At 54.9% G+C, this 21,822-nt stretch overlaps 1 protein-coding gene across 1 annotated transcript; it reads right to left on the bottom strand.

Moving 5' to 3' along the window:
* Positions 1-17,747: 17,747 nt before the first annotated feature.
* Positions 17,748-21,537, bottom strand: LOC114882567 (uncharacterized protein K02A2.6-like; the record flags this gene model as incomplete). Its single annotated transcript, XM_029199443.2, has 1 exon — positions 17,748-21,537. A coding segment is annotated over exon 1 (3,790 nt), but the record flags the coding sequence as incomplete, so codon positions are not given.
* Between the last annotated feature and the right edge of the window lie 285 nt (positions 21,538-21,822).

Here is a 21,822-nt window from a genome sequence, read left to right as displayed (position 1 = left end):
GGGAACAGGTCGGTAAATAATGAGGCGGTGATATGTTAGAAAAATATAAATTTATTCAAAGAATACTGAAGCTACTGGTGGATGCGTGGATACAGGGCGGCGGTCCTAGCCTCGCCGCGCTGGAAGCCGGGCGGTGGTCTCCGGCCTCGGATACTACAATCAAAATATCGTCTGGTGATTAGACGCGTGGAGCTATATTACTTAAGACTAGAGTACAGGTCTTACGTACTACGGTCGGAACCCGGTCCGTCACAGAAATTACGTGGAACTTATGCCTAACGCTCTTAGAAACTACTGCGGTCGCTACCGCCTTACAAGCTAAATGAGTACGGACGCACGCTGGTGTACGCGGAGCGCGGGCGCAAGCGGAGCGCGAACGCGAACAATCTAGCGAAGGCGCCGAGGCACTATCGAGTGCCGAGGAAGTCAGGAAGAGGAAAGACCCGATTAGGCCGACGGTATTTTATTCAATCGCGCTGCGGTGTTTCGCGCTGCGGTGGAGTTGTTGCCCGTTTGCCTCACGCGGCTTGTCTTCTCGTACGCCGAGGTAGAACCGAGCAGCGAACCAGACGACGACCAATCCTGGCCAGCCTGGGTAGCGCCGCGAAGCTGGACGGAATCGGCTGCCAAAGGCAGAATACGGTGCCGTGTAGGCTAGCGTTCGGAATCCACGCGGAAGCACCAGCAGAGATTATGAACGCGCACTAGCTTGGTCACCTCGGGTCAACCACGGGTCTGACGAGGCTAGGCGCCTACGGCCGCCGGACCTACAGGAGCTGCCAGGACGTAGCGTAGTGGAATGCTACGGCCCGTTGGCCAGCGATTTTTTCGCCAGAAAACACATGACGTCGAGAGATCTGGTGCTCCGGTCCGCATATCCTATGAGGTCCCCTCGGGGCCGAAGCCCCGAGGCAACTCATCGATCATCGCATCGATCGGTCCTACTTACAGTCTAATCGCACGGGAGTGGGGATGCCGCCGCGGTGGAGGCCCGCGATGCGCGACGCCGATCTGCGGCTGTCGCCGCAAACACTGTGGCCCCTTTCTTTGAGGAAACCCTGTACTATTCTAAGCTGTATTCACTATTCCGAGCTGTAAATACCACTTCTAGCGCAGCTGTGCAGAAGAAGAACAAGAAGAAGAAGAAATATTTCGGAATATGTGCGTGACACCCCTTTCCTCGAGGTAAATCTGCAAATATCTCGAAAACTGTACGAGCTATGGCAAAATGTTAAGAGATGTTTTTTGTAGGAAATTAAATTTCCTACTATGTATGTTCTATGATATTTTTTGATCAGATACGTAGTTTTCGAGATATATCGAGATATTTAAAAGTTCCGAAGCTGTACCAACATTATAAGAGGGAAGAAACACTGTGGCCCCTTTCTTTGAGGTAACTCTGCACTATTCTAAGCTGTATTCACTATTCCCAGCAGCAAATACTACTTCCAGCGCAGCTGTGCAGAAGAAGAACAAGAAGAAGAAGAAATTTCTCCGGATATGTGCGTGACGCCCCTTTCCTTGAGGTAAATCTGCAAATATCTCGGAAACGGTGCGAGCTATGGCAAAATGTTAACAGACGTTTTATGTAGGAAATTAAATTTCCTACTTTTTATGTTGCATGACATTTTTTGATCAGATGCGTAGTTTTGGAGCTATGGCTTCTAAAAACGCGGAATTTCACTGCGAATCGTTTCCAATTTACGAAAATTATCCTTAAATAATGTCCAATGTTTACAATTAACACCAGAACACCGAAAACACGACGTCGAAACGCCGCGTAACACGCACATCACGTTTTCGTTATTTAACAATAAATTAACACAATATTTAATCAAAAAACGACACAATCGCACTTCCGAACACAAACAAAATGATTTTAACAAAAAACGCGAATAACTAAGCCGCTATCCACCGCGTTGAAAATCTAACCACGGAGCGACCACGAAACACGTCCGCTCTCCTCGACGCGTCGAGCGGGAATCCAACCTTTTTTTTTTCGTGGGGAAATCTTACATAAGACCCCCCGCCACCCGTGGGGGAGGACAGCGGGGGAGTGTCAGATTCCTACTGACTAAAACCCCACGGCGACCTCCTCTGGCGTATGGCAGAGGCTCCGGGACCTGATTACTATAACTCCGGAGCCTCCCCCGACGTGCGCTGAAAGCGCCCCTCAGCGGAGGGGTAACAACTCCTCCAGCCGGCACCAGGGGTCGCACCCGGTGCCGGCTCCATCGCCGGGGAACTGCGCGCAATGGCGGCCGGGCCCCCAGCACGTACCGCCTGCATTTCCCGTGCCTCGATCTCCTCACAGGCTACGGGGAGGAGCAACCCCCCGCCCGCCCGCGAGGAAGGTCGGGCGCTGTCCTTCGCTCCGCCGGCTTGCGGTGCCGGCTACACCCCGGGTCTGCGTGCAATGGCACCCAGACAAGGCGCCTGCGGCCCGCCGAGTCGTCCCTCTGTGGGCTGCGGTGAGCCGTGGCCGGACACCCTCCTGGGGGACTCCCTCGGCTCCGCTGCACCCCCCCCCCCCGGGGGCCAGCACCACTCCCAGCGTGGGAGGAAGACGCCACTCTCCGCCCGGAGTCACCCGGCCCCCCAGAGGCGGACGGAGAGGGGCCCCCGATTGAGAACGGGGACCCGACCCGCCCGCCCCCGGGTCCGACCGGGGTCCGGGCTCATTTCGTCCGGGGCGGGAGGGTACACCGCGACCCCTCCCACCGCCACAAGAAACACCCCCCGTAAAATCTCCCCAGGAGGTGGGAGGGCACGCGGGCCCTCCCGCTACACTACCCCGTCCCGCAACCGTCGCGCCGGGGGGGGCAAATAGCGAAAGCCGCCATCGCCCCCCCCCCCGCACCGCTTATGGCGGCGGATCCCTGCGACGTCGTCGCGTCCCACGTCCGCGACCTCTCCGAGCAGGATCGTACCTTTCATGATCCCGCTCGGACCTCTCCTTGAGGGCCATGACCTCCTCGCAGAAGGTGGTCATGGCCCTCCATTCTGTCTCGCCGGCAAGCATCAGTCTCACGACGCCTGCCGGCGAGAGATCCTCCCCTGTTTCTACCTTCAGGGCGTGGCGGGCCACCGCAAACACCAGGCACTCCGCCAGCGTGTGCTGTGCGGCGTCCCGCGCCGCCCCGCAGAGCCAACAGTGGGGCGTCCATTCCCTGTTCCTCAGGCACAGGAACTCCCCGAACACTCCGTGTCCGGAGAGCACCTGCGTGACCCGGAACCACAGGGCGCCGTGGCCGCGGTCACGCCACTCCGATATCATCGGCAGGACCGCGCCGACGGCGCGGGTTCCGGCGGCAGCCCCCTCTGTTAGGGATCTCTCCCACCTTTCCGCCGCGACCAGTCGGGCCTGGCGCCGGTGTTCCTCGACCGTCGGCCCCGGCGGGTCCTCCCCGGCCTGGCGGCGGGCTCGCGAATACCAGTAGCCCCGCACGATCCTGTTGGCCAGCCGGCGCTCCACCCGCCGCAGCAGAGTGCAGCTGTGCCTACTGACCGCCAGATCGCCGGCCCATATCGGAGCCCCGTATAGGGCTATGGCCCGGACGATTCCCACGTATAGGCGGCGAATCCTCACTCCCGGCCCCCCGAGGTTCGGCAACAGGCGGCCAAGATTGGTCGCCACCTGTTCCAATCGGGGTGCCAGACGGTCGAAGTGAACATCGAACCGCCAGTGGCTGTCGAGATACAGACCGAGGTATCGAAGACCCCGGCCGATCACGATCCGTCACCCGTCGACCTCGAGCCAGAGTTGGGCCGGTGGGGCTACCCCACGCCGAGGCTCGAAGAACCACATGGCCTCGGTCTTGTGAGGAGCCAGCGCCAGACCCAGCGCCCGGATCGCTCTTCGCACGATGGCGACCCCCACCTCGGCACGGCGGCAGGTCCTCAACCAGTCCCGCCCGGTGGCCAGCAGGTAGTAGTCATCAGCGAATACCGTGGCCAACACCCCGGACGGGAGGATCACCCGCAGTGCCGCGTTGTACCCCACGTTCCATAAGGGGGGGCCGAGTTTGGACCCCTGGGGCACTCCGCAGTCGACCTCCCTCCAGTGCAGCGTACCGTCCCGGCCCGTGTACAGTATCCACCTGCCATCCAGGAAGGCCCCGATGATCCTCGGCAGATACGGGGGGACGTTGTGGTGAACCAGCGCCCCCCGTATCGTCCCATGGGACAGGGTGTTGAACGCGTTTGTAACGTCCAAGGAGACGCCCAGCGCCACCCCACCCCGGGACGTAGCCAACTCGGCGAGGGTGCGCACCCGCTGGATAGCGCCGATGGTGCTGCGACCCTCGCGAAACCCGAACTGGATTTCGGCCAGATCGGGGCCAACGCTCGACAGGTGGTGGACGAGGCGGTTGGCGATGACACGCTCGAAGAGCTTTCCCACCTCGTCCAACAGCACAATGGGCCGGTACGCAGAGGGAGAATCTGCAGGCCGTCCGTCCTTTCGGAGGAGGACCAGCCGCCCCTCCTTCCAAATCGAGGGGAACACCCCCTGCTCGAAAGCGGCGCGGAAGAGGCGGCACAGCCTCGGACCTAGGATGCCGGACGCGATAACCCAGGCGCGGCCCGGGATGCCGTCCGGGCCCGGAGCGGTTTCCTTGGCCCCGAGCCTTCTGACGGCATCGTCCAGCTCCTCCTCTGTGACCCCCAGGTCGGCGGTCCAGGCGACGGGCTCCGCCGGCCCTTGCTGGTGGCGCGGGTGCGACGTTCCCGCGGAACGGGGGAAGAGGGTGTCTAATACCCGCATCAGCAGCTGCGGGTCCAGGCTCTCCGAGACTGGGGGCGCCCGTGCGCGGAGCTTGCCCATGACCATCCGGTAAGGGCGCACCCACGGGTCCTCGTCCAGAGAGACCTGGAGCTCCTCCCACGCCCGGATTTCGCGTCCCTGATGGCCTGCCTCAGGGCTACCACGAAGACCTGGTATGTGCCCCTCATCAGATCTTCCCTCGCCGGGTCGCGGACTCGAGCCCTTCGGGAGCGCTGCCACTGGCGCCGGGCGTGCGGACACTCGGATCGGAGATCCGCAATGTCGCCCGACCACCAGTACACCGCCCTCCGGGGGAGCAGGCGCGGGGCCCGGGGCATGGCGGTGTCGCATATTGTGGTCATCGCCTCCCGGAACCACTTGGCCTCCTCCTCAACGTCCATGACCGGCCCGGCCGGAAGAGCTGGCCAGGCCACGGTAAGGGCTGCCGCCATCAGCATGTCCTTGTCCAGCCTCCTCAGCACCCAGCGACGCAGTGGTGGGCCGGGGGCCGGCGGGGAGGGAGTAGCCGAAGGTAATGTATAGATGATCACTCAGCGTCTCCCTCGCCGCCATCCTCCAATTTTGCACCATGCGCCCGTCCACGGGGACGCCCAGCACAGATCCACAATGGATTCCCCCTGAGCCCGAACCCAGGTGCTGGCGGAGCCCCTGTTCAGGAGCAGGAGCCCCGCGCCAGCCGCCCAGAGCAGTACCGCTCCTCCTCTCGCGTCGGTCCTCCGGGACCCCCAGTCTTCGGCCTTGGAGTTGAAATCCCCGAGGACCAACGTCGGCTGGGTGTGGGAGCTAACCACAACGCTCCCCACTCGGTCCAGGAACTCCTCCTACCGCCCCAGGGACCAGCTGTGCGGCGCGTATACGCCCACCACTGCTACGCCCCCCAGTCAACGGCCACGAAACCCCGCCCCCGTGCTAAGACATCGGCGGGCGGGGGGACGTGCCGAATCCCCAGGACGATGGCGACGGAGCCCGCCGCGTCGCCGAACCAGTTGGGTCGGTCCAGTACGCGATACGACTCCGGCACCACCGCTACCTCAATCTGCCACTCGGCCAGGGTTCGTAGTAAAAGGTCCTGGATTTTTGCCATCCTGTCGGCAACGAACGAGCCGGAGGAGGCCGTAGGGCGGGAAGGCGCGCGAGTCCCAGCCGCCCCCGAACCCTTTTTCTGGGGCTGCGGAGTTTCCCCGGATGTCGTGGGATCCCCGCGCTGTTGCCTCTGCCCCATCCCCTGCCGTCCAGAGGTGGCAGAAGCCCGATCCCCGACGAGCTCCCGCCGGAGGGCGGCCACGCTTCGCGGGACGAGGGCAGCGATGCCAACCATAAGCGCGGCCGTCCCCGACGCCCCGACCCCCCCCCCCGCTTGGCGGCCGGGGCCTCGTGCTCGGTGGGGTCGTCCACGGCCCGCCCCCCTCCGGTCGCGGCAGGCGACGGTGAACGCACCGGGGCGGGGTCCTCCGTCTCTTCCAGCGTGGTAGCCCTCCGACAGCTCCTCATCGGCCGGGCCTCCTGCTCCAGCGGGGACGCCGGCCGCGACGCCTACCTGGTGTCAGGGGCGGCCGGGGCTTCTACCGCCGGGGGCCTCTCGCGCAGAGCCTCCAGCTCCCGCCGCAGCGTCGCAATCTCCTCCCGTTGTGATGCTATTTTGGCGTCGCGGAGCTGTAATTGGGCCCTGAGCTCCTCCGTTTCGTGGTCGTCGCGGAGCCGTACGGCTCTCAGCCCCAGCTCGTTTACGACCGCCTCCACGTCGCGGGATGCCTCCCTGAGGGCACGGACACACGTGCCCTTCAGGTTTTTGGAGCACCCCGCGACCTTCTCGACCTTTACGGCGCCCTCCATGGCGCGCGCCACAAGGTCTGGCGAGGGGAGGTGGCGCACCTCCCGCGCAATTTCCTCCGCCTCTCTCAGCTTCAGGGCCGACCGGCTTGGCTGGCGGGGGGCCGCGCCGACGTCCAGTAGCTCCCTAGTTGCCTGGAGCTCCATCTCCTCCCGCTGTAGGCGCAGGAATTCTTCTTTCATCGCGGCAAGGGCCACGTAGTTCCCCGATGTATGGGGGCGTCCCCTCTTTGCCGCAGCCGAGGTGCTGGGGGTCGTGGGCGGCACCGAGATCACCGACCCATCCGACTCCTCCTCGCTGTCAACCGGCTGTCGCCAGAATCCCCTATCAGAGGCAGCAGAAGAAGCCCTGCTGCCGATGGTGGATCCCGCCGACATGGGTCGCCCCCTTCCGGCCGGAGCGGGAGCCGCGGCACTACTGGGCCCCGGCTGCGCCGTCTCCTCATCCCACGCCGACCTGACCGTGTCAGGTTCCCTTGCCTGGTTTGTCATCGTTTCGTCCCGTCCTGCGTTTTGTTTTTGGTTTGTAGAATTTTCCAGGTTCGTCCCACGAGTAGGTCGGATCCTAGGTCCGCCCAGGCAGAGCCGCCTTACCTGGGTAAGGCAGATACACCCGGGGCGTCGCCAGGTACCCCGGGGTTGGTCGCTAGCGACTGGTGCACCCACCAGCCACCCCTGGTGCTAGCTCCAGGGGCACCCTCCTCACCGCGTGCCGCAGCTTGGGGCTAGAGATTTTTGAAGAGATTGTCATCCCCGCAGGCCGGCCGGTTAAGGCAAGCGAAACGTGACCACTGGATTACGGTATAATTGCTAGGGCACTCCGGGTTCGCTACCCGCACCTGACTGCCACGCAGCCTGGCCCCTGGAGAACTTACGACGCCACTGCAACCTTCATCCAGGATAATCAGGTAGGTCCGTAGAGCGGGAATCCAACCTAACCTAACCTTTTTTTTTTTTTAACGTGGGGGAAATCTTCGAAAGATGCCCCCAGTCCCCCTGGGGAGGAGCCGAGGGTAGTGCCGGATTTTTACCGGCTAAAACCCCCACGGAGGCCTACGCTGGGTGTTGAGGAGGGCCCCGGGACCTCTGACGAACAACACCGGGGCCCAAACACCCATGGCGCGTTGACGCCGCCTTGCTCGGGGGCTAAACGCGATGACGGCACTCCTCGGGCCGCGTGCAATAGGGAACGAGGCCCTAGCCCCGGCCCCCTCCGGCCCTGCGGCCCCGCATAAGTTTCGTGGGGCCGCGCGATCGGTGTTGGGGAGGGGGGGACGTTCGCCCCTCCCCGGTGGCCCTCTTCCCGGGGGTGACTCGTGTCCCCCCACAGAACTCCTCTTCACGGGGAGCGGGTGCTCCCCCCTCCTCTTCTCCCCGTTGGGGGCGGTGGGCCGGGCATGTAACATCTTCACCGCCCACCGCCCCATCTCCCTCAGGTGACGCCGTCAGGGGGTCTCTCCCGACGACGCCCCCTCGTTCTTCTGCGGATGGGGTCGGTTCTGCCCCGACCCCGCTCCGCTTCCTCCTTGAGGGCGATGACCGTCTCGCAGTAATCGGTCACCGCCCGCCACTGATTCTCGCCGGCGAGCATCTCTTTGACAAGTGCCGCCGGCGAGAGATCACCACCAACTTCGCACCGCAGGGATGACGGGCCCGCGCAAACGCTGGACAGTGCTCCAGGGTATGTTGCGCGGTGTACCGACCCGCCCCGCAGTGATGGCATGCTGCCGTCCTCTCCGCCCGGATCCAGTGCAGGAACTCACCGAAACAACCGTGTCCGGTGAGCACCTGTGTGGTCCCAAACGTGAGCCTTCCGTGGCCGCGGTCCCTCCATTTCTTGAGCACTGGAAGGACCGTCCCGGCTAAGCGCTGGGCGGTGGCGCCGCTCTCGACGAGCTCGCGTCGCAACCGACCCAGGGCTCTCTGCCGGGCCTAGCGCCTGATCCTAGCAACAGCTTCTGTCATCCTCTCTGGCGGGATCCCGTCCAGACGAAGGGCCGCAGACGCCAGAAGACTTTGTCGTCACCCTCTGCCTAGAATTTGAAGGGGACAACCCCCGCCAGGGTCATCGCCGCCTCGCAGCGGACCGTGCGGTAACCTCTGATTACCCTAATGGCTATCCTCCTCTCAGCCCGGCGCAGCAGTTGCTGGCTGCGCCGGGAATCCATCATGGCGTTCGCCCATATGGACGCACCATAGAGGGCCATGCTCCGCACGATCCCCACGTAGAGACGGCGAAACTTCTCGTTGGGCCTCCCGATATTGGGCAGTAGACGGGCAAGCGCGTAGCTTGCCCTCTCTAGTCGGGGGCCCGACGACCGAAGTGCTCCTCGAAGCGCCAGTGGCTGTCCAGGTGGAGGCCCAAGTACCTGTGGCCCTTCTCCACCTGGACGTCGACTCCACTCACATGGACCACCGCCTGGGGCGGTGGCGCAACCCCACGCCGAGGCGAGTAAAACCACATCTCCTCGGTTTTGTGGGGAGCTAGCTGAAGCCCCAGCCGCCGGATCCCCGCGGCAACGGCAGCGTCGCCAATCTCGGCGAGGCGGCTAGTCCTTTTCCACCCCCGACCGACGGCCAACACGTGCGTATCATCTGCGAAGCACGTGTGGCTCACACCGGTCGGGAGCTCGACCCGCAAGACCGGGTCGTACCCCAGGTCCCAAAGTGTGGGACTTTCGCAGAACCCTGGGGTACGCCACAGTCCACGTCCCTCTCGTGCATCTGGCCATCCCGGCCCCTGTACACATTCTTCCTGTCCCGGAGGTAGTCGCCGACGATCCTCCACATGTAGGGGGGCGCCTTGTGGCGTATCAGCGCCCCCCTTATCGTCCCGTAAGGCAGGGTGTTGAAGGCGTTGACGATGTCAAGACTAACTCCTAACGCCACCCTGCCCCGGGACGTGGCCGATTCGCAGCGGGAGCGCATCGACTGGATTGCGTCGATAGTGCTGCGCCCCCGCCTGAAGCCATATTCACCCTCCTGGGACAGGTGCTGGACATGGCGGGATGTCAGAATCCGCTCGATCAACTTCCCCACCGCGTCCACCAGCACGATGGGCCGGTAGGCCGAGGGACTGTCGGCGGGTCGCCCATCCTTCCGGACGAGGACTAGCCGACCCGTCTTCCACTGTTCTGGGAAGATACCTTCCTTAATGCAGGCGCTGAAGAGGCGTCTCAATCTCGGACCGAGGACGCGTAGAGCCCTCACCCAGGCACGGCCGGGGACGCCGTCGGGGCCCGGGGCAGTGTTTCGGGCCCCCATCCGATTAATTGCCCCGGCCAGCTCCTCCTCCGTGACCTCTAGTTTGTCGGACCAATCCAGCTATTCGTGGTCCGGCGGGGGGCGGGTGTATTCCCTCTCGTGGGAACAAAGTGTCGACTACCCGCGCCAAAAACTGGGGGTCGAGGCACTCCGTGAATGGGGGCGCCCAGGGTCTAAGCTTGCCCATCACCATTTTGTATGAGCGCCCCCATGGGTCCATCTGGAGAGATCCAAGGAGCTCGTCCCGTGCGCGGGATTTAGACTCCTTGATGGCCGCTTGCAGGGCAGTTTCCACAACTCGATACTGCCCGTACACACCCTCCTCCCTCGCTGGGTTGCGGAATGTCCTTCTTCTGCGGGCGCTTTGCCACTGGCGACGGGCAGCGAGACAATCTCGTCTCAGATCACCAATGTCGCCCGTCCACCAGTAGGCGGCCCGCCTGGGGAGGTTCTTGGCCCGGGGCATGGCGGCGTCGCACACCGCCTTCATGGCGCTCCGGAACCATTCTACCCCCTCCCCAATGTCCGCGACCGGCCCGGCAGGTGTTGGCAGCGAGGCCAGAGCGAGGGCTGCAGCCATCAGCACGTCCTCGTCCATTCTCTTCAGCGCCCATCGTAGCCGTGGAGGTCCACACGGGCGGCGGGCGGTGGTGGTAAGGTCGAGGCGGATGTATAGATGGTCACTAAGTGTGACCGCCTCTTCCACCACCCTCCATCTCTGCACCATACGCGCGGCCAGGGGAGTAGCGAAAGACAGATCGACTATAGACTCCCCCTGGGCACGCGCGCAGGTGCTAAAGGACCCCACATTGAGCAGGTGGAGTCCTAGCCCCGCCGCCCAATTTACGACCGCCCAGCCTCCCGCGTCTGTCCTCGGGGAGCCCCAAAGTGACGCATGGGCATTAAAGTCCCCGAGGACTAGCACTGGCCGGGGGGAACAACGGGAGACGAAGTCCCCGCACCCGGTCCAGGTACTGTTCATATTGCACGAGAGGCCATCTGGGCGGGGCATAGAGCCCCACCACCGCTAATTCACCCCACAGCACGCCGACGAACCGCCGGCCACGTTCCAGTGGGGCGGGGTGTGGGGGTACTGCGGAGCCAATAATCGCCACGGAGCCGGCCTCGTCCCCGAACCAATCTGGTCTGTCGAGGACTCGGTACGGCTCCGCGGCCACCGCCAACCCAGCCTTCCACTCGGCCAGGGTTTGGAACATGTCCTGAGCCCTGGCCGAGTGGTTCAAGTTGGCCTGAAGTATAGGGCACTTGGGCCTCATACCTAGGCTTTACGAGCCGCCTCCGCGGCATTTTTACTCGCCGACGTGGCAGCGGGATTTTTCTTGCCTCTCTTCTTCGACACCGCAGGCTTGGTCATTGATGCCCGTTCCTTGGGGCTGTTCCTGCCCCGTCAACGGCACTCTTCTTCTTCCTCTGGGAGGAGGAGGGGGCACAACCTTTTGCCCCCAATCGATGCCCCGCGGGCCGCCCCAGGTCCGCACAGAGGGGGCACCGCGGGGTGGCGCTACACTTGTTGGCCACGTGGACCGACTCTCCGCACGCATAGCAGCGATCGGACCTATAAGCTTTGCAGGTGCATCGCTGCCTAACATGCCCTCTTTCCAGGCAGCGATAGCACTGCAATGGCCGCAGTGGTAGCGCCTGTATTCTGCACGAGGAACACCCGACCAGAACCCTCCCAGAGGCGGATAACTTTTTGAGTGCCGCTAAAGGGCATCTCGCCCAGACAGGGTGGATCCTTTGGGAGGAGGTGCGAATCTCCCGCATTTTAATTTCTTCAGCGGAGCAACCCCCCGCAGCGGCCAATGCGGCCTCCACCTACGCCGGAGTGACCGACTCGTCGAGACCGGTCACCCTAACCTCGCCCATTTTTATGCGGTGGACAACACTCACCTCGGTGCCACTGAACAACTGGCGGAGTCGGTCAGCCAACTTGGCAGCTTTCTCCGTCCTGTCCTCCCCAGGTAACTCGAGGACCAAGCCACCGGTCCGAGCTCTTCTGGGCATCATCGCCGTGATGCCCAGCTCCTCCAACTTGACCCGCTCCCGGGCCATGAGCATGGCCTCGGCGTATGAGACCTTAGCCTCGGCAGCTAGGTTGATGGTAACCGCCGCAGTACGAGGAGCGCGGGGGGGCCTTCTGCCTGGCAGGTTGGGCCCCTTGCCCCTTAACCGCCCGTGCCGCCCCTCTCTTCTGCCCCTTCTGCGCAACCACCTTGGAGCTCTGGGACGGAGGGGCCCTGGCCGCTGCCGCCTTCTTCTCTGCAGCTTTAGCACGGCGGCCGACCACCGTCACCCAGGTCCCATCCGCCGTCCTCCGATGTTCTTCGACAATCCGGGCCATTCTAGCCTCCACAAATGATGCCGGTTGGTCGGGTGCTGAGGAGGGCCGCGGCAACGGCTCCGTGGCAGGCAGGGTCCTATTCCGCACTCGCCTCTCAGCTTCCTTCCTCGATGCAGTGGGGATGGTCGCAGCCGCTGCTCCCCCCTCAACACGCTCCGCCCTCTTAGGCGGGGGATGGACGGCTGCAATAGCGGCTTTGAACTCCGCCCGGAGTCCCGACAGGCCCTTTTCGAGGAGAGCCGCAAATCCCCTCATCAGGTCGGGCTCGAGGCCACCAACCTTCTCCTCCTCTTTTCCAGGTGCAGCAGCTGGGATTGGGACTTGCACCACGGGACATTCAGGCAGGCAAGACGGTAAGTCGAAAGATTCGACTGCGTCCTTCCTCCTTTTCCTGCCCGCCTCTTCGCCAGAGAACGGCGAGCCGGGCCTCGCCGACCTTTTGCATGGACCGGGGCCTTCAGGCGCCGGCACCTCTGTGGCAGCGACCCTGCACGTAATGTCTGCCAGGCTATTTTGCAGGATGTTGTATTGGGCCTCCTGGGAAGCCACTTGTTCCTCCCGCAGCTTCAGCTGTTCGCGAAGCTCATTCACCTCTTTATCGGCCCTGGCAGGTACAGCCCTGATTCCCGCTTCCGTGTGGATGGCCTTAAGGTGGCGGGAGGCCATCCTCAGCTTGCGAACAAATGTCCCTTTCAGCCCCTTGGAGACGCCCGCGACCTTGTCGATGTCGCGACAGAACTCCAAGGACTGCGCAATAAGGTCGCGCGTGTGGACTTGACTTCCTCCACCAGGTCCTCAGGGTCGCCATGACGGCGTGGATCCTCAGACCTGCTACCCCGACTCGGTTCTATAGGGTCCTCGTTAGGATCGAGCACCCTCCTCTCCTCCAGCAGGTCAAGTTCCCGGCGCTGGACATCCAGGACTCCCTGCTTAGCCGCCGCGAGCCACACGTACTGGCCCGTGGTCGGCGGGTGACCCCTCTTGCTCGTGCGCCGTGCCTCCAGAGATACTGCCGAGGAGAGTGACTCGTCCGAGTCCAAGTCCACCTCACTCTCTCTGGATGCGGGGGCATCAGAGGCCGCCGGGGAGAACCCGCCCCTTCTTCGCCCCGACCTCAGGGTAGACCATTCCGCGTCCACCCTAGAAAGTTGAACGGATAGTTGGCGCGCATCCGTCGCTCCACTAGTGCCGGGCAGCACCAGGACCACCTCGCTAGCTGCCTGTCTCACGTCCTGATTCGTAGCCATGGTCGTTTCCGATAAATCCAGTCCAGTTTGTTTATTTGTTGATTTAGTAATTCCATCCATAGTGTTCCCACTAGTGGGTCGGTCTGTGGGTCCACCCGGGAGAGCCGCCTTACCCGGGTAAGGCTAGTACACCCGGGGTTCGCCAGATACCCCGGGGTTGGCCGCTAGAGACTGATGCACCCATCAGCCACCCCTGGCGCTGACTCCAGGGGCGCCCTCATCACCGCGTACCGCAGTTTGGGGCTACAGATTTTTTATAGCGGTTGTCATCCTCGCGGGCCGGCCAATGAAGGCAAGCCCCCCGTTTCAGCGAAACGTGACCACTGGGTTACGGTGTAATTGCGTGGGCACTCCGGGTTCGCTACCCGCACCCGACCGCCACGCAGCCTGGCCCCTGGAGAACTGAACGACGCTGCAGCCACCTTTTCGCCTCTCCGATCCAGGCCTTACCGGCAAGGGAGGCCCTGCCGGAATCCGTAGATCCCACCGGCATCGCCCTGGGTCATCTGCGAGGCTACTTCGACAGCAGCAAACGCCCCCCTTTCAGTCGCCTTGTACGACAGGCAGGGGTTACCGTGTCTGTATTCTATCCCCCAGTCACAGGGGAGGTTTTGATGGGTTTTCCTTCCCTTGGTGTTTGGTCCGCGGGAGCTATTTCATTTCACTCCTACCCTCCATGCACTCCGAAATGTGCATGGCGAGCATTCCCCTATTCGTCACCTGGGGACGCGCCACGTCGGGGTATCACCTCCCCGCCCAGCCAGTACACTTGGCCAGGTCCGTGGGTCCCCCTGGAACCTTTTTTTTTCATTTTTCTTTTTTTTTTTGGTTCAGTTGGAAGAGGAAATGCGTTTGCGCACGCGCAGGTTGGTTTCCATTTTCGTCTATTCGGCTAGAGGGAACCCGAGCAGTGCCCTGAAGGGGCAGACCGGCGCCCGTGAGGTGAGGGCAAACCCAAAGAGGCAACGCCAGAAGGGGGCAACCTGGCAACCCTACCCTTAAGGGTTGAGTTTAGCCCAAGAGTAGGCCACAGCCCTGAAGGGGCGACCTAGACGGGCAGCCCAGAGTGGGCACTCCCGAGGCTGGACATACTACCCACTAAAACTTCTCCCCTAACGTGGGCCGCCGGCACCTTTTCACTCGTTAGAATTCAAAAAGGAATACCAGCGTATAGCCACAACGACGCTTCGGCACTTCAACGCATTTTGCGTTATTGCCGCCGCCCGCAAAAACGCCATGCGCTAGGCACACGGGGCATCTGCGGATCCACGCCGTTGCACCTCCGATCCAGCGGTAGGACATTTTCAACCTGTACGGTAAGGCATAGGATTTTTCTTCGGCCGCGACCAGGAACCGAAGTAAGCCCATTCCGGGTGGTCGCACCATGTGTTCACCTGCCAGGGCAGGAGCTTGCTCTTCGACAGGGCCAGGAATCGGGACACCGTATCTCCACGGCCGACCATGTCCATCTTCGTCCACCACGGTTGGTTGATAATGATGATGTGGCTTATCCTAGATGTCATCACTCAAACCTGACATTCCACGAGGACAGGCCATGTCTCGTCAGCAACGATTGGCACCGGGGGGACATCCTCCAGGATCGGCACCGGGGGGACATCTTTCCGGCGCGATCGCGCCACCTCTTCGCCTGCCTAGCACTATTGCAAGGACAGGGGTTCCTCTTCGGCCATGACCAGGAACCGGAGCTCCTGCCAAACGGGTGATCGCGCCATGTGTTCACCTGTTTTAAAAGGGCTTGCTCTTCAACACAGCCAGGAACTGGGACATCGTATCTCCACAGTTGGCCGTGTCCATCATCGTCCACCATGGTTGTTTGATAATGATGATGTGGCTTATCCTTGCAGTCATCACGCCCACCTGACCTTCCACGAGGACAGGCCATTTTTCTTCGGCCACGAGCAGGAACCGGAGCTCCTGCTCAACGGGTGGTCGCGCCATGTGTTCACCTGTTTTAACAGAGCTTGCTCTTCAGCACCGCCAGGGCCCGGGGCGAGTCCTTTCCTCGGTTGACTGTGCCACATCTTGGTAGCCTGCAATTCTCGATGACCTGTCCCATACATACTTTACACACACACACACACACGCTCATGACAAGCATAGCGCTTCGAGTAGCGCTTCGAATGCCCCAAATATGCAACGATAAATAATGACTAAATAATGAGTAAAGAATAAATGAACGAGTGAATGAATAAATAAATAATGAATAATGAATAGGAATTATTAAGCTCATGAAGCCCATGAATAGAATAGAGGAGCCCATAGATTCAATAACAGCTGTCATAATAAGCATACTAAACATACTAAACATACTAAAACTGGTTAAATCAAATCACAAATACAACGGGAAATAAATATATATATGCATCTAATGCATCTAATGCAATAGAGCAGTTAATGAATAGGTAACAGTAAAAGAAACAGTAAGCAATATGAGAACGTGAGAAACTGTGAAGTAAACATAAGTAGTATTGCACGCAAGCAGGCAAGCGAGCATATGTGAACTGGACATAAGCAAATGACCAACAAAACCTCCAAAACCTAAAACGTCAAACATACATACATACAGCCGAGCAGCCAAATAGCAGAAGAGGAATATTTAACATTCAACACTAGCGCACAATATAATCACATAAAATTAAACTCAAGATAAACCATAAATTTGAGATGAAATAAACCCAGGATGTGAACCGTAAAGTAAAATAAAGTCGCCAGACAGATAGCCAATAGCAAGCCAGCCATGAGAGAAGAGAAGCAAACATAACATAACATAGAATGCTACTAATTATTATCAGAGGTAAAGGTAAATAAGTGACAGTATAAAATATAGAGTATAGGCTATAACCAGAAAGTAAGCTGGGAAGAAAATAAATAGGTGAGCGTAATGTAATACTAATAATTGAAACGATTCATTGAAACTATTAAGTTACTTAAATTTACTTGCAGGAACATTTACGCGACCACAACCTCAACGTGGTGGGCAAGCGATCATGATGCAGTACAATCAATGATCAAATGAAGGCAATAAAAAACAATTAGAAATTATTGCGAGCAAATCATCAATAAAGATAAGTAGCAACATATACCTCATAATGAGAATAATAGGAAGAGACAGAACTGTTAACATCAGAAATTAACCATAGTATTAAATGTAAAATGTAACATAATCCTAGTCTATTTGCAGGAAGCCCTAACGCCAGCCAATGGAAGTGGAGGTAGAGTGTAATTAACGGATAACAGGAGAAGAGAATACCCATCTGATATAATATGGGGAGCACATGAGACCTAAATCGGCATAAACCATAAGGCAGATCAAACAATTCAAATAGTTATAAATTGAGTAGATTAGATTGTTACTGGATTATAATACCGGTCCGATAAGTATGGTATTAATATTAACACTGATACAGGTAAGCCGATGCAATACAGCGCGTGGTGAAAACTAATTAATAATAAACAATCAATAATAAACCCCACATACAACCATATTACTACCAAATCATAATATAAAGGTACAAGAAAACCAAACTACACTACAATAGATCAAAATTACTATGAACATATGTGTATCTGTAATATGTAACGAAAACACTCCAAATATAATCAATTTAATAAGTATACCGATGTAGATAATTAATTAAACTCCTCATACCATAGTCACTTTAAATGATGCTGTTCCATTAAACCCACTTTAATACCAATTAATAGAAAAGGCATATAGGTGCTAAACCAAGCCAGACACTCCTATAAGAAAGTCATATGGTTTCCACGGTCAAGAAATTCAAAGAATTTAAGGAACCATAACGCATATATGTATGTATAGAAAACCATAAAGACATTGTATCATGCAGGACGGACTACCGCAGCGTATGCCTCCCTGAGCACCAGCCGTATTAACCAATACTGAACTAACACTTTCCAAATCAGAATCAAAATCAGAATCAGAATTGTAATTAAGAAAGGGTAATTAATATACAAAAGATTGCATAAAGTACCGTAAGTATTCAAAATACACAGATTCACAACTGTCACAGCTGCAAGAGAATTGAATTAAACATAGTATGCAAAACATTATCCTGAGGGGGGGTGCGAAGAGCTACAAAAGAGCAGTGAATAATATTATAGGAACATGGAACGTAAAACGTAACACTCAATTGAAGAAGAAGTCACTGAAACATGTCAAGTGACCAAGAATAAAAATAAGAAAAGAATAAGGATAGTGAATCTCTCGCTTGATCACTCTCATCATTGCTGGCTCTGTTGCAATCCGTATCTTGTAGTTGATCCCAGTGGTCTTGTTCCTGTATCCTTTTGTACTCGTTATATGATTTTTTTAAATGAACTGAATTCCTTCTTATTACATTACCATTTTGATTTTGTAGAATATATGACCTAGGACTCCTGTGTTTCTGCAGGATTTTTGCCGATTCCCATTTTTTATTATTTTTATTAAATATGACTGCATCCTCGCCGACGTTCAAACTATGCCTGGGTTTGCAGTTCCTGTCATGATAATATTTGTAAATTTTTTGTCTTTTTTCAATTTGCTGATGAGCCTGCGACTCAACTTTTGGCTTGAGTAGGTCCGAATGGATCGGAACTTTTGTTCTTGTTCGTCTACTAAAAAGCACTTGTGCTGGAGACACAGTAAGGCCTGTTATGGGAGTATTGCGATATTCCAATAATGCTACATCTAATTCCTTGTCCTCTTCAATGCATTTCTTTAGTATTTTCTTGGCCACTTGAACCGCCCTTTCAGCTTGACCATTGCTCCTGGGGTAGTGTGGAGAACTCGTGACGACATCAAAATTCCATTGTTGTGCAAAGACTTTAAGTTCATAGGAGGAAAAAGGTTGATTGTCACATATTATCGTCTTTGGTATTCCATGAGTTGCAAATACTTTTTTGAGGTTTAGTATGACCTCACCGGCAGTCTTGTTTTTTAGTTTTAATATTTCCAACCATTTCGAGTAATAGTCTTGTATTATAAGGTATTCATTTCCCGCGCATTCACAGATATCACATGCAATCTTGTTGAACGGTATGTCCGGTATATCATGCGTTATTAATGGCTCCCTGCTGTTCAAGGATCTGTACTTTTCGCAGGTGGCGCACTTTAATATCATATTCTCAATTTCATTCATGAGCCCCGGCCAATAAATTAGTTGTCTTGCTCTGGCTTTTGTTTTTTCAATTCCTAAGTGAGACTCGTGTAACAGTTTCAGCATATTTTGTCGCAATGAACTCGGTATAACCAGCCGATAGTTAAAAAAAAGCATATTGTCCTGAACACTTAGTTCATTCTGATATTTAAAGTAGAACTTGACATCATTCCTAACTCCAGACTTCGCTTTCGGCCAACCTAGGAGGCTGTGTTTTATAACTTCATTCAATGTGGGATCCAATTCTGTGGCCTTCTGAATTTCTCTTTTCTGCTTTTCTGATATGTTCAGATTAGTGCTTATCGAATGTACCACCTCCGAAATCCAATTATTCTCATCCATCGCTTCTTCTAAGTACGATCTTGACAGCAGGTCTGCGACATGCATGAGTTTTCCTGGTACATGTTTTGCTACTATTTCATACCTTAGGAGTTTTATTTTCATTCGCTGAAGTCTAGGAGATGGTATGTCTCCTATATTTTTCTCATTTAACAAGTTAACAAGCGGTTTATGATCGGTCAACACGTGGACTTTTCGCCCGTAAACGAATTGGTGAAACTTATTGGTGGCAAATACTATAGCAAGGAGTTCTTTTTCTATTACCGCATAGTTCTTTTCGGACTCACTTAAACTTCTAGACGCAAAAAACACGGGCTTCTCATCCTGAAGCAAACAACATCCCAGACCGGATCCTGACGCGTCAGACTGGATGAAGATTTCCCTGTTCGCATTGAAATTTAGAACAGGGGCCTTTTTCATGGCTATTTTTATTTCTTGCAGAGCCTTCAAATGATACTCAAACCAGTGAAACTCAACACTATCCTGTAGCAATTCTCGTAGTGGGGCTGTTAATTTACTTAAATTCGGTATGTACTGTCTAACATAATTTATCATTCCAAGTATCCTTTGTACTTCAATTTTTGATTTAGGATTTTTGATGGCCTCAATTGCTCTGACTCTTTCAGGATCAATTTTCATGCCCTCCTTTGAGAAAACATGGCCCAGATATTTTACTTCCGATACCTTATACTGAATTTTGTTCTGGTTAAATTTTATTCCTAGTTTTCGGGCCCTCGTAAGTACTTGTTTTAATATTTTATCATGTTCTTCATTTGTTTCTGCTGAAATGCAAATATCATCAAAGTAAACGGTGACACCGTCAATGTCTCCAAAGTTTCTGTTATTGATTTCTTGGAAGTATTCCGGTGCCATGTTCACCCCAAAGGGCAATCTGTTGAATTTCCAGTTGCCAAAGACAGTGCTGAACGTACACAACTCACTCGAGCTCTCATCCAGTTCAACGTGCCAAAATCCGTCCTTTAAATCTAGAACAGTGAAGATATTTTTATTACACAATTTCTCGCTTATTTCCTCAACGGTTGGGATAAGTACACTCGAATTTCGCTTTATCGCTTTGTTCAGGTCCCTCGGGTCAAGGCACAGTCTCAATGATTTGTCTGGTTTTTCAATAATAACCAAATTACTAACCCACCCCTTCGGATTATCAACTTTAGAGATTACCTTTTTCTCTTGTAATTCTAGCAGTTTATTTTTTAGTTTTTCTTTTATTTTAAGCGGTATCCTTCTAGGTGGTCTGGCCACTGGTTTATAACTTGAATCTATTGCTATATTGCATTTTTCTTCAAACCTACCCAATCCCTCAAAGATATCCTTATTTTTCTTTATAAACTCATCTTTTTCTGAGACTTTTCTAACTAGATCAACTTTACTGATTAAATTTAGTCTAACGCAGGCTGCTAATCCCAGAATTGGTGTTACTTTTTTATTAACTATTATGAATTCATCATATATTTCGTTATTTTTGACTCTACATTTTAACTGCACCGTGCCCCGAGGTCTGATTTTGAACCCGCCAAACGTTTCTAGTATAATATTTGTAGGTTTTACTTCAAATTGCTTGTTAATTTTGCTAAAGAAATAATTTGGCAAGATGTTAACTTGCGCGCCCGAGTCTAGTTTAAAACATATCTTAGTGTCCTCCACTATAACAGTTTCCATCCACGTGTTAATGCTACTAATTTTAGCTGTACATACCGTTTCAACAAACAAATTACTACTTTCTAAATCAATGTCCTCAGATTCTTGTATTTCTGAGACCTCCTTTGCTCTGCAAGCCACTGTGAAGTGGTTCTTCCTTCTACACTTATTGCAGTCCTTTCCAAATGCTGGACACTGTCGAGGACCATGCCATCTCAAACATCGTCGACATTTGAATTCAGAAGATTCATTTTGTGGATTTGCCTTTTCTTCTTTGGTCTTGGATCCACTTACTTTTTTCTGGAGACTGTCCACCGTTTTCTCATTGAATGTTTTGACTTGCAACTTTGAAATCTCCGCTGCTTGACAATAATCTATGGCTTTTTGCATGTCTAGGTCAGGTACGCGAAGAAGTTTTTCTTGAATTCCTGGATCATTTGTGCCCATCACTATTCTATCTCTTATCATTTGGTCATGAAGAGCTCCAAATTCACATTTCTGTGCCGCTATTTTTATATCTGTTACAAACTGTTCAAATTTTTCTCCTTCTTTCTGATTCCTGTTATTGAACAGGTACCTTTCATAGACCACATTTTTCTTTGGCATACAGTACGCCTCAAATGCGTCAATCACATTTTGAGTTACTTTTTTTTGTTGTTCTGTTAGGGTGAATGTGTTGAAGAGTTCAACTGCTTCTTCCCCGATTAAGTTTAATAAGATTGCGACCTTTACCTCTTCTTCTGTTTTTGATTTTCCCGAGGCATTAATAAAAATTTCAAATGCCTGCTTAAATTTACGCCAATTCTCACTAATATTTCCTTCTAGGCTTAGACTTTTCGGTGGCTTAAAAATGGTTCCGGTAGATTCCATTTTCCTTTTGTTCTTTGTTGCACGTGGCCCTCAGTTTATTTTGACTTTATGTTGTTTTATTAGTTTCAAATTATTTAAGTTATCCGTATTTTTCTTTTTCCGACTGCGCCATGTAATAATTGGTGTAACACAATTCATACAAAACAAGTATTAGTTATTTATTAAATTATATAATGATACACGTTGCTGAATATATCATTAGGCTCAGGACGCTAACGTACTCTCGTAATCTATTATGGCGGGGTCTCGTACCAACATTTATCACAAGGTCTGCTGACTAGTTTA

This window comes from Osmia bicornis, unplaced genomic scaffold (genome assembly GCF_907164935.1).
Source record: "Osmia bicornis bicornis unplaced genomic scaffold, iOsmBic2.1, whole genome shotgun sequence".
NCBI classification, from domain to species: Eukaryota; Metazoa; Arthropoda; class Insecta; order Hymenoptera; family Megachilidae; genus Osmia; species Osmia bicornis.
This window is presented reverse-complemented; position numbering and strand designations above follow the sequence as displayed.